Source organism: Macaca nemestrina, chromosome 7, assembly GCF_043159975.1.
Source record: "Macaca nemestrina isolate mMacNem1 chromosome 7, mMacNem.hap1, whole genome shotgun sequence".
NCBI lineage: Eukaryota > Metazoa > Chordata > Mammalia > Primates > Cercopithecidae > Macaca > Macaca nemestrina.
Window position 1 is genome coordinate 76,950,887 of NC_092131.1, and position 21,364 is coordinate 76,972,250.

At 42.7% G+C, this 21,364-nt stretch overlaps 1 protein-coding gene across 6 annotated transcripts in view; it reads left to right on the plus strand.

The window, feature by feature from the left end:
• Nucleotides 1–5,919: 5,919 nt before the first annotated feature.
• The window catches only part of LOC105477935 (HECT domain E3 ubiquitin protein ligase 1), a 111,682-nt gene continuing 96,237 nt past the window's right edge, over nt 5,920–21,364 (plus strand). For 4 of the 6 annotated variants that reach the window (XM_011734804.2, XM_011734808.2, XM_011734806.2 and 1 more), the window contains exons 1-2: nt 6,186–6,322; nt 7,731–7,891. In XM_011734804.2, the coding sequence (XP_011733106.1) occupies nt 7,752–7,891 (140 nt within the window). In that variant the 5' untranslated portion in view covers nt 6,186–6,322; nt 7,731–7,751. Of the gene's footprint in view, nt 6,699–7,730; nt 7,892–21,364 lie in introns of all 6 variants that reach the window. The other 2 variants (XM_011734805.3, XM_011734807.2) reach the window with 2 other exon arrangements.

A 21,364-nucleotide genomic window follows, 5' to 3' on the forward strand; every position in this document is an offset into this window, starting at 1 on the left:
AGTCTTCTAGGATTAAGTGATCCTCCTACCTCAGCCTCTGGACTAGCCGGGACTGCAGGCTAAGTTTTAAAAACTTTTTACGGTGATGAGGTCTCACTGTGTTGCCCAGGCTGGTCTTGAACTCCTGGGCTCAGGCGAGCCTCCCACCTCAGCCTCCCAAAATGCAAGGATTACAGGTGTATGCCACAGCCCCTGACCCATTCCTGACTTGTTTTCCAGTCTCTTCTGTCACATTTCCAGTGTTGGCAAATTATTACTTCATGAAGCAATGCATTTTACTTTGATCTACTAGCTCCAATGATTACAAAATGGTACAACCAAGTATACATATGAGAGTTGGCAGATTGATGTTTGAAACCCAGTTCCCCATTTTATTAGGTAGGTGAATTTGGGAAAGTTATTTAACATCTCAAAACCAGTTTCCTGGCTAGGTGCAGTGGTTCATGCCTGTAATCCCTGCACTTTGGGAGGCTGAAGGGGGCAGATCACTTGAGGCCAGGAGTTCCAGACCAGTCTGGCCAACATGGAGAAGCACCGTCTCTCCTAAAAACACAAAAATTAGCCGGGTGTGATGGTGCACACCTGTACTCCGAGCTATTCGTGAGGCACAAGAATTGCTTGAACCCAGGAGGTGGAAGTTGCAGTGAGCTGAGATCATGCCACTGCACTCCAGCTGGGTGACAGAGTAAGACTCTGTCTCAAATAAATAAATGAATAAATAAATAAATAAAAACACAGAAAATACCTATTTTAAGTGTTAATCATTGTATATATAATAAACTAATGTATAAGGACTAAATAATAACATATATTAAAGTATCTTTCTAACTGTAGCCAGGCACTGTGGCTCATCCCTGTAATCTCAGCACTTTGGGAGGCTGAGGTGTATAGATCCCTTGAGTCCAGGAGTTGGAGATTGACTTGGGCAACATGGTGAAACCCTGTGCCTACTAAAAATTCAAAAATTAGCCAGGCATGGTGGCGCAGGCCTTTAATCCCAGCTACTCAGGAGGCTGAGGTAGGAGAATCGCTTGAACCTGGGAGGCAGAGGTCACAGTGTGCTGAGATTGTGCCACTGCACCCCAGCCTGGATGACAGAGCGAGTCTCTGTCTTAAAAACAAAAAACAAAAACAAAAAAATAACATATCTTGCTAACTGTAAAGCTTAATGGAAACAGATTTTAACTTTAAAGTGGTTAATGGACCAGGCACGGTGGCTCAAGCCTGTAATCCCAGCACTTTGGGAGGCCGAGACGGGCGGATCACAAGGTCAGGAGATTGAGACTATCCTGGCTAACCCGGTGAAACCTCGTCTCTACTAAAAAATACAAAAATTAGCCGGGCGAGATGGCGGGCACCTGTAGTTCCAGCTACTCGGGAGGCTGAGGCAGGAGAATGGCGGGAACCTGGGAGGCGGAGATTGCAGTGAGCTGAGATCCGGCCACTGCCCTCCAGCCTGGGCCACAGAGCAAGACTCCGTCTCAAAAAAAAAAAAAAAAAAAAAAGTGGTTAATGATCCTAAAACCTACACGGCATCTCCGTACTTTCTTGTTTTAAATATCCAAAAGCTCCCCTTGCCCAAAGAGCAAAGTTCAAACTCATTATGGTGCTCAAGACCCTTAAGAAATTGTCTTCAATTAACCTCAATGATCTCTTCCAGCCACTAACACCACTCTAGGTACCAACCAAACTTAGTTTCCCACTCTTCCCAATTGCAGACCACATTCTTTCTTTCTTTCTTTCTTTTTTTTTTTTTTGAGACGGAGTCTCGCTCTGTCACCCAGGCTGGAGTGCAGTGGCCAGATCTCAGCTCACTGCAAGCTCCGCCTCCCGGGTTCACGCCATTCTCCTGCCTCAGCCTCCCGAGTAGCTGGGACTACAGGCGCCTGCCACCTCGCCCGGCTAAGTTTTTGTATTTTTAGTAGAGACAGGGTTTCACTGTGTTAGCCAGGATGGTCTCGATCTTCTGACCTCATGATCCGCCCGTCTCGGCCTCCCAAAGTGCTGGGATTACAGGCTTGAGCCACCGCGCCCGGCCCACATTCTTTCATACCCAGAACTTCACAGAAGTTGAGGAAAGCCAGGGACACTTACATTTGTAGTTCAAACTTGAAGACATGTCCAAACAGACATTTTCTGTAGCATATTTTATAGGTTTACATCTACCAATTATGCCTTTGATACACAAAAAACATAATGCTATATCGTTGTGCTATTCATAACTATAAGATTAACTTTAGAAAATTAATTCATAGTACATACCAGTTGATGAAATGAGTTTAGATTTGTATGACGAATATCTTCCTTTTAATTAATAGTCGTGTGACTTGATCCCAGCGACTGTGTACACATCGAAGTTCCTTCGTCAAAGTGGAGTCTCGCCAAAAGGCAGCCTGTTGCTTCATTCTGCCAAGAGGGACACTCTTCGTACCTCTGTGCCTGTCCAGATGCTTTTCCTAATTATCTGGCCGGCTCTGACTCAACATCTGAGATTTAATTCACATTTCATTCCCAAAGCTTTCCAAGATGCCATCTCCTACCTCCTTAATGTTGCCAGCATGTACCTGACAATATCACCTAATAAGCGCCATGATAGAGGAGACACGGAGGAGTGTGTTTACATCTACCTTTTTTGAGAAAGGGGTCTGTGACTTACTGAGCCTTACACTGTGCGTGGCACAGAGCAGTTCTCAATGGTCTATGATTCTTGGATTTTGTAAGCAATGGGAAATATCAGCATGTAAACAGTTTCTGGTTTCTTGGGATAAGTATTCAAGTCTGGTCAGTTGCCTTTACCTGGATATTTGGTTGTCTTCACGACTTCATTTCTTCCCTTTAATGCTCTTGTTCTGGGATCTCATGCTTGAATTCTTCTTTTCTGTTTGAGTTTAAAATAACAACATGGGCCGGGCATGTGGCTCATGCCTATAATCCCAGCACTTTGGGTGGCCAAGGCTGGAGCACTGCTTGAGCCCAAGAGTTGGAGACCAGACTGGGAAACATAGTTAGATCCTGTCTCTACAAAAAAATAAAAATAGCTGGGTGTAGTGGCGTGGGCCTGTAGTCCCAGCTACTCCGGAGGCTGAGCAGGAGAATTGCCTTAAGCCCAGGAGTTGGAAGCTGCAGTCAGCTAGGATCACACTGCTGCACTCCAGCCTGAGCCACAGAGCAAGACCCAGCCTCTAAATAAAAACCAAAATAAATACGATAATAAAATCTTTAAAAAGTGCAATAAGCGTCACAGCATTCTTTTGATAAGGTTTCTTTAAAGCACACTAGTCATTAACCTTGCAGGCAGGAAGTGGGTGGTACATGTAGAGATAGTGCAGGATAAAAAAAAATATATATCTTAAAAACTTGGTAAAGGTAGCCGGGTGCAGTGGCTCACGCCTGTAATCCCAGCACTTTGGGAGGCCGAGGCGAGAGGATCACAAGGTCAGGAGATCGAGACCATCCAGGCTAACACAGTGAAACCCCGTCTCTACTAAAAAATACAAAAAATTAGCCAGGTGTGGTGGTGGGTGCCTGTACCTGTAGTCCTGGAGGCTGAGGCAGGAGAATGACTTGAACCCGGGAGGCGGAGCTTGCAGTGAGCCGAGATCGTGCCCCTGCACTCCAGCCTGGGCAACAGAATGAGACTCCATCTCAAAAAAAAAAAAAAAAAAAAAAAAAAAAAAAACCTTGGTAAAGGTATAATCCCTTTTACTAACTTTTCTATTTTTTGTTAATTGCATCACCATTTTCCTAGCTTCCAAGTCCTCTTTTCAGGTAAGGTTTTTTTTTGTTGTTGTTTTTTGTTTTGGCAGGATCTTGCTGTATTGCCCAGGCTGTAGTGTAGTGGCATGATAATGGCTCACTGCAGCTTCGACCTCGAGGGCTGAGGTGATCCTCCTGCCTTTGACTCCTCAGTAGCTGGGACTACAGGTGTGCACCACCACACCCAGCTAAAAAAAAATTATGTTTAGAGACAGGGTCTCCCTCTGCTGCCTAGGCTGGTCTCCTATTTCTGGGCTCAAGTAATCCCCCTGCCTCTGCCTCCCAAAGTGCTGGGATTACGGGTGTAAGCCATGGAGCCCGGACAGAAATTTTTAAGTTAATCATTTAAATTCTGCTATATCTTCTTTCAAAAATTATTTTTAGATTTCTTCCCCATTCATATTGCCAATAATTAGACTTTTTTTTCCCCTCCATTATTGGAGCATTTCAGCAACCTCCAGCTAATCTTGTCTAGATAGATCCTTTTAATCGTTCTGGACACTTCCCATAATTAGTCTTCTTAAGACTAATTTTTCCAGCGTTGTAGTCCAGAACTTGCTACTTAGCTCAGCCTAATTTCTGCATTCCTCATTCAAGGCCTTCCCCACTTGAGCTCCAAATTTCTCTCTGTTGCTTACCATTGGTTCTTTGCTGGGGGCACAGGTGACCTTTCCTATGTCTAGGAATATATCAGGCTTTGCTTACGTTCTTCCTCTCCTTTTAGTGTCCACATTGTACCCATTCTTCAAGGTCCAGAGGGAATGCCACTTCCTTCTTGAAGTTTCCTGGGAGCTCCAACTCACACTCATGACATCTAAATAATTATCCTCATGGGTTGGAGTTGTGACAAAATAGTTGAATCCTCTTTTTCTCTTGTTTCATTAACAAGATACCTTAAGGGACCATTACCTGCGACAATGGGACATGCGCAGATAGCTATCTGAAGTACACATTTGTCATTTCCAAAATACTGATTCTTTTTCTGAGGAACCAGTAAAAAAAAAAAAAAAAAAAAAACCCAGTATTTTGGAAATGACAAATTTGCTTAGTCGCCTAGGCTGGAGTGAGGTGGCATTATCAAAGCTCACTGCAGCCTCAATTTCCTGGGCTCGAGGGATCATCCCATCTCAACCTCTCCAGTAGCTGGGACCACAGGTGTGCGTCACCACGTCTGGGTAATTATTTTTTTAATTTAAATTTTTTTTCAGAGATCAGAGTTCTCTGTTGCTCAGGCTGGTCTCGAACTCCGGGTCTCAAGAGGGTAAAATCATAAAGTGCTGGTATTACAGGCACCGCAGCAGCCCTAAATGCTGTTCTTGACTCATACCTAGCAGCTCCTCTGGTTGCTTGAGGGACCATGTCTCAAATACTACCATGTATTGATTTTTCTTTTTGTTTAAAGGATAAAAGTGAGAGGACAGTAGGACGTCTCCGGGCTCCAAGTACGTCCTATAACCATTCATCTTTTATTCTTAATGCGTGTGTGAAATAAAGTTTGAAAAGAATAACCACAGACATACTTGTGACCACAAGCCACAAGAAACGTAGTCAAAAGTGCACTCTCAGTGCTGCTGCCGACCGGGCACGGCGCTAGGCCTGCATGTGCGCTTTCCTGAAGCCTCAGTGTCTCATCTGTACAACGTTGATAATCCTCGGCAGCATCTCTTTCCCAGGGTTGCTCTGAAGGGTTTTCTTTGGGGTGAATCGCCGGGCGGTCGGCCTCCCAGGAGCTGGGGGAGGCGCCTTCCTTACGCGACGCACTTCCGTGCGCGAGGAGGGAAGATCTTGGCGGAGTGCGGGTGGCCTGGGCAGAAGGCTCAGCTGGGACAGGTTGGGCCGCAGCTTTGCTGCGCTGTGCGGTGCGACGCCCTCCGCAGTAGTGCGCAAAGTGTTAGCCACCGCGCCAAGCAAGCTGGACGTGCGTGCACGAGCGCGCTCGGACTGACAGGGAAGCGAGAAGGGCGCCAGGGCGCACCATAGAAAAGTCGCGGCATAAACGTACGACTCAGCCCGAGGCGGCGGGGACAAGAGCGCCGGGGCAGGGGCGGCGACGCGGCGGCGACGCGGCGTCCCCAGTTGGCGCCCCTGTGCGGCGGTCGGCCGTCTCCGCAGCGCCCCAGGTGGCCGCCGGCGGGGTCGCCGCCGGGGGAGCGGATTTGCTCCGCCTCCGCAGGGCTCGGCTGCCCTCGGCAGCTTCCCCGCCTGGCTCTCGCTCGACCCTCCTCCCCTCCCCCTCCCGGTTCGCGATGGACGGGGCCTCCCCCCCTCGCCGCCGCCGCCGCCGCCCGCAGCACCGCGCGGGCCTCTGAGCTGCAGGGCCTGAGGAGCCGCGTGGTGGGAACGGGACGTGCGCTGGCTGCTGCCGCACGGGAGAACCTCTCGCTTCCCTGTCACCAGGTCCCCGCGGAGGAAGGGGAGGGACGAGGCGCGGCTTTTCCTGTGCCGCCTGCCCGGTTCGACCTGCGCGGCCTGCGGCTTCTTGGGAACTCTAGGGCCGCGGCCGGGCCTGGCTCTGCCCGCGGCCTGCTGGGAGCTGGATCCGAGCGGTTTGGAACGACAAGCCCGAGTAAGAGCCTGCGGGAAGGGGAGGCGGGAGCGCCTCGGACCGTCGGAAGGGCCCTGCGTGGGGGCCAGGATCCCGGACGCCCGGCGACTGGCGGAAAGCGAGACCCCGGCGCCAAGTGAGGTCGGCCAGGCTGCTGCCGACTTCCCCGCTGGCCCCTTTGTTCCCCTCCCGGGGCCCTGCCGGCGGCGGGGCCCGGCTTGCCCGCGCCAGAGCCCCAGGCCGGCTCCTTTTGCCCTTGAGAAGGGTTCGCTGCCAGGCCTTCGAGTTCCGGGCGCAGCTCCCGGGAGACCCGGCGCCCTGCCTGGCCCGGCGGCCTCCTCTCGGGCACGAAGGCTTGCTGCTGCTTCCCCAGAACTTCCCCTCCTCCTAGACACAGGTAGTTAACTTAGTGGGGTTTGGTGCTGGGAAACCGGAGCGCGGGGACCAGCGCCTCTCAGCTCCCGGCTCAGCCGGGCCCCGGGTGTGGGGTCAACCCCGCTGGTCGCCACCGTTGGGTGCCTACCGCGCCCCGCCGCCGGTTTCCCACACCTGCGGCTGCGTTACGTAGGACCCAGAGCTGTCCTCCAGTCAGGGCGCTTACGGGGCGTTTTTGTAATGACTTGCCTGTTAGGGCTGCTTCTCGGTTTTTTGTTTTTTTAACCAACTGCCCTATCTTGTGAAGATGGGAAAGAGGGCTCTAGGTTGGCCTATATTCGGATCCGTAACCTGCTAGTCCATTGCATTTACTTTTAGTCTTTCTTTTTTTTTTTTTTTTAACTTTTAAGAATAGTTGTCACGACTGCCAAAATTCCTAACCAACTATTTATTCATAGATAAATCTTATATATAATTGTCGTTTGTATTTGGACATCTTTAAAATAGAAGTAAATTGAGAAGTCAGCAGAATTTGTGAAGTTGGTGGTAATTTTGAAGGAGAAACAATTTGAAGGGGGATTGGATCAAGGTGTTTAGAGTTTCCTCAAAATACTGAATCTAACCCTTATCTGAAGATCAGTTTTGGGTGGAGAAGGAGGGGGATGAAGTTTGCCGGAAAAAACAGAACCTTTAGTTAGGTGTTCTTTGCTTTTTGGCATAGACGTTAGTGATAGCAGTAGTGGGATCTGAAGCTTGACTGTCTCTGACACAGACAGCTCTGGTTTCTAGTTAAGCAGCAACCTAATCAGCTTATATACTCTGCGAAACCGGTTTTCATTTGGTGTGATATCTGTACGTTAAACCTGGCGGATGAGGAAAGTTGAAAAACTGCATTAAGCACTCTTATGTCCAAACGTACTTAGCAGTCTTTTTTAATTGCTAGGAGGACACTATGAAAATTTGGTTCTAGCAGATGTAAAGGAAAAATTTAAGCCCAAGCTGATCAGTCCTGGACATTTAAAGGACTTTTTCCCCTTTACTTTTCAAATTTAAGCAAAGAGGCTTTTAAAAAACCATGGCAGATGTGGACCCAGATACATTGCTGGAATGGCTACAGATGGGACAGGGAGATGAAAGGGACATGCAACTAATAGCCCTTGAACAGCTATGCATGCTGCTTTTGATGTCTGACAACGTGGATCGTTGTTTTGAAACGTAAGTACATTCCTTCATCATCTTCCTTTGGGTTACTGTAGTGACATCTGTTTTCAACCATTCGCTGACTTCAGTTTGTGTAGAAATTTCTCTAGTGAATTTTAACACGTATCTTTAAAAAAATTCCTGAAGAGTTTTGTATTTACACTTTTCCAAGAAATAAAAATTGGTAGGTGAAGTAACTCTAGGACTGATAATTACGATGACACAAATACATATTTGTTGAATGAATGGGGATTAGTAGGAATACTAATTTTAACCCATAGCTTGGTTGATTCATTTTCAAAATATGTCATGAACTGGGGAAAATACAAATATTTATATTCTTAAAGGTATGTATTTCTGTACCATGAAATTGACTTATGGAATAAGAGATGATAATAAACATATGTTTTGAACTGCCCATTTCTTCATTGATGTTATCATATGACAATACTTTTGTTAAAGCAGATCATTTGTTTGTAAATTTCAGTTTGGGACGATATAAATTGGATCTTAAGCATATATCGGAAGAGTAGAAAATTTGGAGTAGTAGAAATATTTTGAAGTTTGGGGAGTTTAAACAATTTTATTGAGAGGTTATAACTTAGTATTTATGCGAAAATATAAAAGATAATTCATACTAGATAGGCCTTAAAGCCATTTTTTTCCTCTTATATAAGTCATAACTTGTCCAGTCAGAATAACCATTCTTCTGAGTGTTGAACATGTGTTTAATTTTTACTGTTTATTTTATATTTGTATTTACAGTTTTGAACTCCAATCATAAGTAATTGAAAACTCTGATGTTTCTTTATTCATTTTAATGCCATTTTAAGGTAATTAGTAGAAAATGTTTGAGATGTTGACCTAAAATTTGATATAATTATCTTAATGTGTTTCAGGTGGGAATAAAGTCTATATTACTCAATTGGCAAAATTTTTAAAGTACCTTCATTTTTGATTATTGAGTAACTTTCAGTTGTAACTCTTGTTAAAACAGTACTAAGATAAAAATCCTTATTAATAAAATTTCCAAATTACAGTTAGTTAGTGGTCCATTTATTTCCACCGGTTTTTGTCATTGGCAGAGTTTTGAGTATGTAAGAATAACTTAGCCGTTAGTTGACACTTGTTTTAGCAGGATTTATAGTAAAGTAGATTTTTTAAAAATTTATTTTTTTAAAATTGTTTTCCTCATCCTGACTCTCAAGATTAAAAATTGTGTTCATAGATTTCATTAGGGGTAACCTGGAAGTTACTTTTGGTATTTTAAAACTTATACTTGTCAATCAAGTTAGTTGTCATTTCGTAGCTTCTGTTTAGTACTAATATGTAGTAGAGGTATTTGTTATGACATTTAAAAAAGTGTTGCCATGTTAAAACAGTTTAAAGGAAATTTTTAAAATGTAAAATTTATCTCTGTAAAATCCTTCCGTCCTAACATAACAACTGTTATTTTTTCCATTTTCCCTTCTAGGCTTTATTCACATATAGTATGATGTAATTTTTTTTTTTTTTTTTTTTTTTTTTTAAGAAACTGGGGCCTCACTATGTTGCCCAGGCTGGCCTCGAACTCCTGGGTTCAAGTGATTCTCCTGCCTCGTCCTCTTCACTAGCTGGGACTACAGGCTGTGACACCATACCTGGCTTTATAATGTAATTTTAAGGAAACGAACCTGAAGTTAAGTCAGATGTGATTTACTATGTGAAGGTACAAGAGTATTTCAAGTTGAAGGGGTTAGCCATGTTTGGTGTACCATACCAGTAACCTCCAAACACTAGACATTTGATTTAATATTGTGATTGTTTTGTTTTTAAACATTAGTTTGCTTTCTTCATTATATAGCCAGATATTCTTTTGTCCTGGTTCCTTCTTGAAACTAGTGAGGCAGGCATAGGGAGATGGAAAGAATGGGCTGTGGCCTCAGAGACTTGGGTTCAGATTCTTAGTCTGCTGTGTTCATTAGCCCCTGAGAGTCTTACTTTCTTCCCCTGTAAAATGGAGTCTCATACGGAGTCTTGCTCTGTCGCCCAGGCTGGAGTGCAGTGGTGCAATCTTGGCTCACTGCAACCTCCGCCTCCCAGGTTCAAGTGATTCTCCTGCTTCAGCCTCCCGAGTGGCTGGGACTACAGATGCGCACCACCACACCTGGCTAATTTTTGTATTTTTAGTAGAGATGGGATTTCACCATGTTGGCCAGGATAGTCTCCATCTCTTGACCTCGTGATCCGCCTGCCTCAGCCTCCTGCCTCAGCCTCCCAAAGTGCTGGGATTACAGTTGTGAGTCACCGTGCCCAGCCAGTAGTCTTTTTTCCAGTGGGCTTGGGAGGATTAAAGGAGAGAATGTATGTTAAGTGTTTTGAGTAAAGTAGGCTACCCACTGATACCATCATTAATAAATATCTAATTTTTAATTTTATTTTAGCACTTTATTCCATGAATAAAGTGATTGTTTTGGGAAGGTCTTTTAAAATTCTTTTAAACAACTCAAGGCAGGCAAAAAAAGCAAGATGATGTGCACATTTTGAATATTGGTAAAAATCTTTCATACTACCTTGATTTCATAAAGTAGTAGCAAATAGGATTTAGTTCTGTCTAATAAAGCAAAACATGCCTGTATGTCATGATAATATGTTACCTAGTTAGCTTGTCTTGATAGTTACACGTCTGTTTAGTCAAGAAAGGCAGGTGGTGTGGTAGAAACAATGGCCTCTGCAATGGGATAGACTTGGGTTCAGATACCTGCCTTTTCCAGTGAATAGTTGTATGATAGCCTTTGGAGTCTGTTTCCTCATCCTTGCAGGATTTTTCTGAAAATAAATGGGATAATAGTCAAGGATTTCTTTTTTCTTTAACTTAGTATTGTACATGGCTCTCCACTTTTTTTTTTTTTTTGAGACAGAGTCTCGCTCTGTCACTCAGGCTGGAGTGCAGTGGCGCGATCTCGGCTCACTCAACCTCCGCCTCCCGCGTTCAAGTGACTCTCCTACTTCAGCCTCCTGAGTAGCTGAGACTACAAGCATGCGCCACCATGCCCCGGCTAATTTTTGTATTTTTAGTAGAGACGAGGTTTCACCATGTTGGCCAGGATGGTCTGAATCTCCTGACCTCGTGATCCGCCTGCCTCAGCCTCCCAAAGTACTGGAATTACAGGCGTGAGCCACTGTGCCCAGCCGGCCCTCCACTGTTTGTACCCATTTTGACAGTGTCTTTTTGAAGTTAAAGGAATATAACTTTTTCTATGAGGTGTCAGTGCTTCTTATTAATGCCTGAACTTATCAAAGTAATGCTCCAGAAAGTAAAACATGTTCAAGATTGGTTTTTGCTTTTACTTGTTGTATGATTGAGCTCTAAAATGTAATATGGCTAGGTGTGGTGGCTCACACCTGTAATCCCAGCACTTTGGGAGGCTGAGGTAGGCAGATCACTTGAGGTCAGGAGTTCGAGACCAGCCTGGCCAACATGGCGACACCCATCTCTACTAAAAATACAAAAATTAACTGGGCATTGTGGCATGTGCCTGTAATCCCAGCTACTTGTGAGGCTGAGGCAGGAGAATCTCTTGAACCTGGGAGATGGAGGTTACAGTGAACCAAGATTGTACCATTGCACTCCAGCCTCAGCGACAGAGTGAGACCCTGCCTCCAAAAAAAAAAAAGTAATATGAGTTGTTAGCTAATGAGTACTTTTGTATTCACATCAAAATAGGTGATCATTGTATGTATTAATGTTATAAATGTGTATCATGGACATTTATAGATCTTGCTACTAAATCTTAATATAATTTGAAAGTTATGTCCTCTGGAAATTGAACATCTCAGAAGATGCTTTTAGGTACCAGAAGGCTCTATTTAAAAAATAATGATGTCACTTAATTTTGAGGGCACAAAAGCATATACAGTAAAAAGTCTGTTGTCTTCCCTTTCCTGTCTCCTGGTTACTTGGTTCCTCTTCCCAGCGGAAACCACCGTTAATCATTTTCTAGTGTATCCTTCAAGAGATATCCAAGGAACATTTTGAGTCTGGATTCCAAACCTGTTGAACACAGTGGTAAAAAAATCTTTTTTGGTATGTTTACACTAAAAGGTAAAAAAATACCTGTACAGAAACAAGTTTTTTAACCTTTAAATTGTCTACTTTATGTCAGGTCTTGGAAAGGTATGATGACCAAAGCAAATACAGGCTCTGCCCTTATGGTGCCTAATAGTCTAATAGGGAAGACATAATTGTGGGAAAAAATTGTGGTTACAAACTGTGTTAAGTGTCATGAAGGAAAAGCTCAGGGTACTATGACAGCATGAAGCAGGGACAAGACCTGGAGAGGTGGGGATGGGCAGAGTGGTCTTTGGGGAAGTGGTTTTTCTTTCTTTTTTTTTTTCGAGATAGGAGTCTTGCTGTCTCACCCAGGTTGGAGTGTAAGGCACGATCTGAACTCACTGCAACCTCCACCCCCCCAGGTTCAAGTGATTATCCTACCTCAGCCTCCCCAGTAACTGGAATTATAGGCACATGCCACCATGCCCGGCTACTTTTTGTATTTTTAGTAGAGACGGGGTTTCACCATGTTGGCTAGGCTGGTCTTGAACTCCTGACCTCAAGTGATCTGCCTGCTTTGGCCTCCCAAAGTGCTGGGATTACAGGCATGATCATTTTTTCTTTTTTTAAAAAATTAGATGGAGACAAGGTCTTACTAGGTTCCCCAGGCTGATCTAGAACTCCTGAGCTTAAGTGATCCTCCTGCCTTGGCCTTCCAAAGTGCTGGGATTACAGGCACGAGCCACCGTGCCTGGCCAAGAAAGGGGAAGTGGTTTTTCCTAGAGCTAGGAAGGATGAGTAAGGAGAGATAGGAAGTGGGGACAAAACAAACAAATGCTTGTAGACTTGATCGGAGGCTGTGATCCAGAGAGACAGAGGGTTTTGTGGTAAAAGTAGAAAGTTGAATAGATTTGAGAGAGATTTGGAAGGCAAGATAATCAGGACTTGTCAAATGATTAAATATGAGAGAGTGAGAAGGAAGTGTCATGGATGACTGAGGTTACAATGGATGATGATGCCTCTCACTGAGAGAGAACACTGGAAGAGGACCATGTTTTGAGGTATTGAGGTCATGAGTTTGGATTTGGATATGTTGAGTATGCGGTACTTTTGGGACAACTCGGGAGATATTAAGGAAGCAGTTGTATAAAGGACTCTGGAAATTGGAGGTGAAGCCTGGATTAGAGAAAAATGTTAGAGTCAAGTGCCTGTAGAGGTTAATTGTGGCTATGGGATATGATTGAGGTCTAGGGCAGTGATACTTAAACTCTATGGTCTCAGGACTTCCTTAAGCTCTTAAAAATTATTGTGGATCCCGAAGAACTTTTGTTTATGTTAATATGCTTACTGCTATTTGCCATATTCAGAATGAAACTAGGAAGTTTTTTTTTTTTTTTTTTTTTTTTTTTGAGATGGAGTTTTGCTCTGTCACCCAGGCCAGAGTGCAGTGGCACGATCTTGGCTCACTGCAACCTCTGCCTCCTGGGTTCAAGTGATTCTCCAGCATCAGCTTCCCTAGTAGCTGGGATTACAGGTGCGCACCACCGCGTCTGGCTAATTTTTGTATTTTTAGTAGAGACGGGGTTTCACCATGTTGGCCAGGCTGATTTTGAACTCCTGACCTCAGGTCAGAACCCAGGAGGCGGAGCTTGCACTGAGCCGAGGTTGCGCCACTGCACTATGACCTGGGCGACAGAGCAAGACTCCATCCCCCAAAAAAATTATTATTATAATAATAAACCCCTTATGGGTTAAAATTTTTTTTTTGAAAAATAACTTTTTTGAAAGAAAATATTTTGGGAGGATAGTGGCATTAATTTACATTTTTGCAAGTCCCCTTAAAGTCTGCCTTAATGGAAGATAGCTGGATTCTCATGTCTGCTTCTGCATTCAGTTTGTTGCATTATATTGTTTTGATTGAAATATATGAAAAAATCATCCACAGATGTATTTGGGGAAGGGAAGAATATTATATTTTTTTAACATAATCATGGATATGCTTCTTTAATAACATATCAAAATTCAACAAGTGATAGTTTCTTAAGGATTAGTTACAATGTGGATTCTGTTTTGTTTTTTTTTTTTTTCCTGCGAGACAGGGTTTCGCACTTAGGCTGGAGTGTAGTGGTACAATTTTGGCTCACTGCAACCTCCACTTCCTAGATTCAAGCAGTTCTCCCACCTTAGCCTCCTGAGTAACTGGGACTACAGGCACACACAACCACACCGGGATAATTTTTTTATTTTTAGTATTTTATGTTGGACAGGCTGGCCTCGAACTCCTGACCTCAAGTGATGCACCTGCCTTGGCCTCCCAAAGTGCTGGATTACAGGCATGAGCCACTGCACCCTGCCAGGATTAGTTATACAGTTATATTAGTTATAGTAATGTGGATTCTGATATCATGTCAGTGAACTTATACTCCATTACATTAAAATCTGATGGTCTGTCTTATACTTTGAGTGACTATTTTACCCATATTTACTTTTGCAAAAATCATGCATTGGTCATGTGGAAAATATCAGTCCACTGAGTTACATATATTTTCCAAATGTGGACATATCTCATTCCACAGTGCCAAAAAGTCGTATTTGTTAATATGACTACCACTCTCATCAGACAAGTTTTTAAATATTCAGAAGCTGGCAAGCTCATGGTATGAAATACAAGTTTTCCAAAATTGTCATTTTTGCTTGTTAAGTTGAGTGTTATGATTGGCATCAAATACTGTTGTTTTCCTTGAAATGAAAGGCATATGTGATTAAATTTTGAGAAAATGTTTGCCAGATATCTAAGTCTGAATAATCAGTTTGTCTCATAGTCCTTCAAGTAAAAATGGTGTTGCAAGAAAAAAGTGGCTAGTTCAGTTCTCAAGTTATGTACTTTGCCATGATTCTTCAGTATGCAGTGCTTTATAATTAATTCCCATTTCCTTTAAGTAGAATATTGAAAAGATATATCTTCAAGGGTTGAGATTTAGTAGATTTAATACTTTTGTTGCATCATGTAGTTTATTCTTTGGTGAAATTGGCTTTTTTCTTAATACTAGTGCTTGGCAGTGAAGAATACAGTTAACTAGTAGTACAGCTTAGTGCTAGTGCCTTGATTCATGTTAAAGCATGTGCAGTTTTATCCACCATTGCTTTTGCATCATTAGCGCACGTGTAACACAGGAAAGAAAATGATTCAAGAAGAGAAAGGGCAATTGTTTTGAATACTAGTGAGAGGTCAAGTAGGGTTAAGATGAAAAGATGTCCTTTAGATTTAGCAACATTCTCAAGGTCATTGATCTTAATGAGAGCTGAGTGGAGTAGTGGTAAGGGGCAGATTTAAATGGGTTGAGGAGTGAGTGGGAAATGAAATTGAGGACATTTGAAAACTTTTTTGAAGAATTGAATTGGAAAAGGAGTGTGAGTTTTTTTTCTCTTAAAGGTCAAAGAGCTAAGAGAGCGAGTGAATAATCCCCAGGGTAAGGATTCTGAAAAACTGGGAGAGAATTGGCTTTTGTATAGAAGCAGTGCTTCTTACATTTTAATGTGCATAATGAGAATCACCTGGGGATCATGTTAAGCTGCATATTCTGATTCAGTTGGTCTTGTATGAAGCTTGATACTCTAAATTTCTAGTATGGTCCTAGATTATGCAGAAGCTGTTGGTCAGAAAATCCCACCTTGAGTAGCAAAACCCTGATCTACTGGTGGAGAGATTGGTTTTAGGCCAGTCTACTAAGAAAGAAGTTGTATACTACCGTTATAACAGAGAAGATGGAGACGTTAGATGCCCATGTTTTGGGTTTGATGGTAAAAAGTTGAAGCGCTGGGGCTGGGCGTGGTGGCTCATGCCTTTCTGTAATCCCAGCACTTTGGGAGGCCAGGGCGGGTGGATCAGTTTTGAGGTCAAGAGTTCGAGACCAGCCTGGCCAACATGGCGAAACCCCATCTCTACTAAAAATACAAAAAATTAGCCAGGTGTGGTGGCACACCCCTGTAATCACAGCTTCTCAGGAGGCTGAGGTATGAGAATAATTTGAGCCCAGAAGGTGGAGGTTGCAGTGATCTGAGATCACAACACTGCACTACAGCCTGGGTGACAGAGTAAGACTCTGTCTCTTAAAAAAAAAAGTTGAAGGGCTGGGGGTGGTGGCTCATGCCTATAATTTCAGCACTTGGGGAGGCAGAGGTGGGAGGATAGCTTGAATCCTGGATTTTGAGACCAGCCTGAACAACATAGTGAGACCCTGTCTCTAAAAATAATAAAAAATTAGTTGGGTATGGTTGCATTAGTTGGTTATGGTTGCACCCGTAGTCACAGCTACTCAGGAGGCTGAGGTGGGAAGGATCGCTTGAGCCTCGGAGGTGGAGGCTGCAGTGAGCCTGGGATTGTGCCGCTGCACTAAGCCTGGGCTACAGAGTGAGACCCTGTCTTGAATAAGTAAATAAAATTGAAGGGATTTGCATCTGATGATTATTTTCTTCTTGAAGTATGAGATTAAAAAGAGTGGTAGTATCTGGGATTGGTATGGAAAAGTGAATATGCTCAGATAGTGCTAGTAGCTTCGTAACAGACATCCTTTCATCAAAGCTAACTATAACCAGAGTTATAGTCTTTTTTTTTTTTTTTTCTGAGCTGGAGTCTTGCTCTGTTATCCTGGCTGGAGTGCAGTGATGTGATTTTGGCTCACTTAAACCTCTGCTCCTGGGTTCAAGTGATTCTTGTGGCTCAGTCCCCCAAGTAACTGAGACTACAGGTGTATGCCAGCAAGCCAGGCTTATTTTTGTATTTTTTGTAGAGACTGGATTTCACCATGATGGCCAGACTGGTCTTGAACTCCTGACCTCAGGTGATCTGCTCGCCTTGGCCTCCCGGAATGCCGGGATTACAGGTGTGAGCCACAGTGCGTGGTCCTGAGTTATACTCTTAAAAATTGGTTTGCCTGTACTACTGCCTTTTACAGAATCTGTTGGGTTCTTTACCTACTGGGTTAAATTTAAATGTCTTCAAAGACCCCTCCTGCATATTCTCACATGTATACACTACTACCACTTTACTATATTTTGAGTTCTTCACTGGACTACGAGCTCATCTTTGTTTTCCCATTGCTGAGCATGGTGCCTGGCACACAAATAGCTAATATCCAGATGGTGAAGGAGTGAATTGAAGAAATTCCTTATATTGGACCTGTTTTCCACCTAATGCCTAAAATGCCCTGGAAGGTGTTTGTGGAGTTGAGAAACTGGTTGTTAGTGTGCAGGTGGAAGAGTATTGTATTTTTTTTTTGTAGCAGAAATAGTAACAGTATCAGTAAGTACTTTCCTTACTTTCTATGATAAATGTACCTGCCTTTTTTTTTTTTTTTTTTTTTTTTTGAGATGGAGTCACGCTCTGTCGTCTAAGCTGGAGTGCAGTGGTGCGATCTCGGCTCACTGCAACCTCTACCTCCCGGGTTCAAGCAATTCTTCTGCCTCTGCCTTCTGAGTAGCTGAGATTACAGGCGTGTGTCACCACACCCAGCTAATTTTTGTATTTTTTAGTAGAGACAGGGTTTCACCATATAGGCCAGGCTGGTCTCAAACTCCTGACCTCGTGATCCGCCTGCCTTGGCCTCCGAAAGTGCTGGGATTACAGGTGTGAGCCACTATGCCTGACCTGTACCTGCCTTTTCTATATTGACCTGTTTTCTTCTTCTATCCAGTGACAGAGTAATAGGGAAGTGAATTACTTTTGTTGATCAGCCCTGACCCTTCTCTGGAGAAGGAATGTTCGTTGATATATTAAATATGTATAATCCTCAAGAGTTAAATAAATGAACCAAACACGGTGGCTCATGCTTGTAATCCCAGCACTTTGGGAGGCTGAGGCAGGTGATGACTTAAACTCAGAAGTTCAAGTCCAGCCTGGCCAACATGGCAAAATCCCGTCCCTACTAAAAATACAAAAATTAGCAGGGCATGGTGGCACATTCCTGTAATTCCAGCTTCTCGGGAAGCTAAGGCACGAGAATCGCTTGAACCTGGGAGGTGGATGTTGTGTTGAGCCCAGATTGCACTACTGCATTCTAGCCTGGGAGACAGAGTGAGACTCTGTCTCAAAAAAAAGAAAAAAGTTAAATGAATTTCTGTAAACAGACAGCAACTGTGTATGTGCTTCTTTTCAGTGGACAGCAGAGAGAAGTGCTGGAATGAGAAACATTGTCTGTGAGGGTTTCTAACCTGGTACTCCAGGGGTCCATAGGTGATTAAATTCAGGGAACTTTTGTGATGATTACCAAAGTTTCTGTCAGCTAAAAAAATGTAGAGGCCTTTGCCCACTTTTTGATGGGGTTGTTTGTTTTTTTCTTGTAAATTTGTTTGAGTTCTTTGTAGTTTCTGGATATTAGCCCTTTGTCAGATGAGTAGATTGCAAAAATTTTCTCCCATTCTGTAGGTTGCCTGTTCACTCTGATGGTAGTTTCTTTTGCTGTGCAGAAGCTCTTTAGTTTAATGAGATCCCATTTGTCAATTTTGGCTTTTGCTGCTGTTGCTTTTGGTGTTTTAGACATGGCAAAGGATATGAACAGACATTTCTCAAAAGAAGACATTCATACAGCCAACAGACACATGAAAAAATGCTCATCATCACTGGCCATCAGAGAAATGCAAATCAAAACCACAATGAGATACCATCTCACACCAGTTAGAATGGCGATCTTTAAAAAGTCAGGAAACAACAGGTGCTGGAGAGGATGTGGAGAAATAGGAACACTTTTACACTGTTGGTGGGATTGTAAATAGTTCAACCATTATGGAAAACAGTATGGCGATTCCTCAAGGATCTAGAACTAGATGTACCATATGACCCAGCCATCCCATTACTGGGTATATACCCAAAGGATTATAAATTATGCTGCTATAAAGACACATGCACGCGTATGTTTATTGCGGCACTATTCACAATAGCAAAGACTTGGAATCAACCCAAATGTCCATCAGTGACAGATTGGATTAAGAAAATATGGCACATATACACCATGGAATACTATGCAGCCATAAAAAAGGATGAGTTCGTGTCCTTTGTAGGGACATGGATGCAGCTGGAAACCATCATTCTTAGCAAACTATCACAAGAACAGAAAACCAAACACCGCATGTTCTCACTCATAGGTGGGAACTGAACAATGAGATCACTTGGACTCAGGAAGGGGAACATCACACACCGGGGCCTATCATGGGGAGGGGGGAGGGGGGAGGGATTGCATTGGGAGTTATACCTGATGTAAATGACGAGTTGATGGGTGCAGCACACCAACAAGGCACAAGTATACATATGTAACCAACCTGCACGTTATGCACATGTACCCTACAACTTAAAGTATAATAATAATAAATAAATTTATTAAAAAAAAAAAATGTAGAGGCCAGGCACCACTGGTGGCTCACACCTGTAATCCCAGCACTATGGGAGGCTGGGGCGGGTGGATTGCCTGAGGTTGGGAGCTCGAGACCAGTCTGGCCAATATGGTGAAACGCCGTCTCTACTAAAAATACAAAAATTAGCAGAGCTCTGGTGGCATGCACCTGTAATCTCAGCTACTTGGGAGTCTGAGGCAGGAGCATCGCTTGACCCTGGGAGGCAGAGGTTGGGGTGAGCCGAAATCGCACCACTGCACTGCAGCCTGGGCTGCAGAGTGAGACCCTGTCTCAAAAACAAAACAAAAAAATGTTAAAAACCACTGTTAATAGTTTTAACAGCAAAAATACAAGGAAAATTTATCGGAGATAGATTTTTATCATTTTTATGTATAGGTGTGATATTGTGTTTTATAATACTTTGTAAGTGTGCTTTGCATAGTTCTTGACTGTATCATTAGATTGAATTCCTCAGAGTCAGTGAAGTCTTTCTTACTCACCTTTGTATCCTACCCCCAACACTTAGCATAGCACTTGGCATAGAAAGGCATTCAATAGATGTGTTGAATGAATTGCAGTCAAATTTGTATGTGTGTTTCAATTGGAGAAAAGCAAACTCATATCTTATAATTGGACTTTACCCCCTTTTTCTTTGCAAGGGAAAACCATAATTTTCAGCTACTATACTAGGAGTTATTTTCAGCTCAGCAATACCAAGAAAGTTAAGGCTGGGAGCAGAGGCAAAAATGGAATATGAAATGGATCAAAGTATGTTGTGTTATTTATTGTCTTTAAGAAACCAGATGTGTTCAGGTTTTTCAGTTAAAATATTTCATTTTTTAAAAAATGAAGTGCCTGATTTACCAACTATTTTATAAAATATCTCTTCTACAGATAATGCCCTTTAAAAAAAAAAAAAAAGTTAAATTCTTTCATGTCATTGCCAGTCTTCTGAAATCTTGGCCCAAGTCCAAGTGAGATAGCCTGAAAAAAGCATATGGTAGTTATAGTACAGAAAATATTACAATTCCCAGGGAAATTCTTTCTCTTTGGAACCTCATGTAACCTTTTTTTATTGTTTTCAGATACTTATCTCTCCTTCTATCAGGGAAAGATTCTGATGTCTTTACAGGTAGCATTTTGGAAACCAGTGCCTAATTTGGAGTATCTGAAGATTCTTCTTAATCTCACTTGTGTGGTTGACTACTCTGACAGAAGTTCTGTGTAGACTGATAGATCCTAAAGTTTCCTAAATAGGTCTCCTAATCTATTGATGTTATATTAATAATATAGTACTCGTTTTAAGATAATGAGAAAGAATTTCTACCTATAATGTAAGAGGTAAATACTTGGCAAGCTTAAAATTTTGAATAACTGTCATTATATATAAAATTTTGTGCCATAGAAGTATCATTTTAGCATTATTCAGGGAGGGCTGTGATTATTCTATGAATGATAGTTAACTTTTTCTTAAATTTGTTTAAATTACATATGGTGAAGTTAACTTTTTATTATTGTACATTGCTATGAGTCATGTAACCGCCACTACAATTGAAATGCAGAACGTTTCCATCACTTTGAAACATCGTCTAGTGCTGTCCCTTTGAACTCAAACCCTTTTCCCACCCTAGTACCTGGCACTTGGTGGCCTGTTTTCTGTTGATATAGTTTTGACTTTTCATATATATAATATGTAGTTTTTTGAGTCTGATTTCTTTCACTTAGCATATTGCATTTGAGATTCATCTATGTTGCTATTGTATCAATAGTTCCTTCTCTTTAATTGCTAAGTAATATTCCTTTTCATGGATGTTTTGGTGATTATGACCTAAACTGCTATAAACAGTAGTGTATAGATTTTGTGTGTGTGTAAGAACATAAGTTTTTAAAAAATATTTGTTTATTTATTTTTTGAGATGGAGTTTCTCTCTTATTGCCCAGACTGGAGTGCAGTGGCTCGATCTTGGCTCACTGCAACCTCCGCCTCCCAAGTTCAAGCGATTCTCCTACTTCAACCTCCCAAGTAGCTGGGATTACAAGTGCCTGCCACCATGCCTGGCTAATTTTTG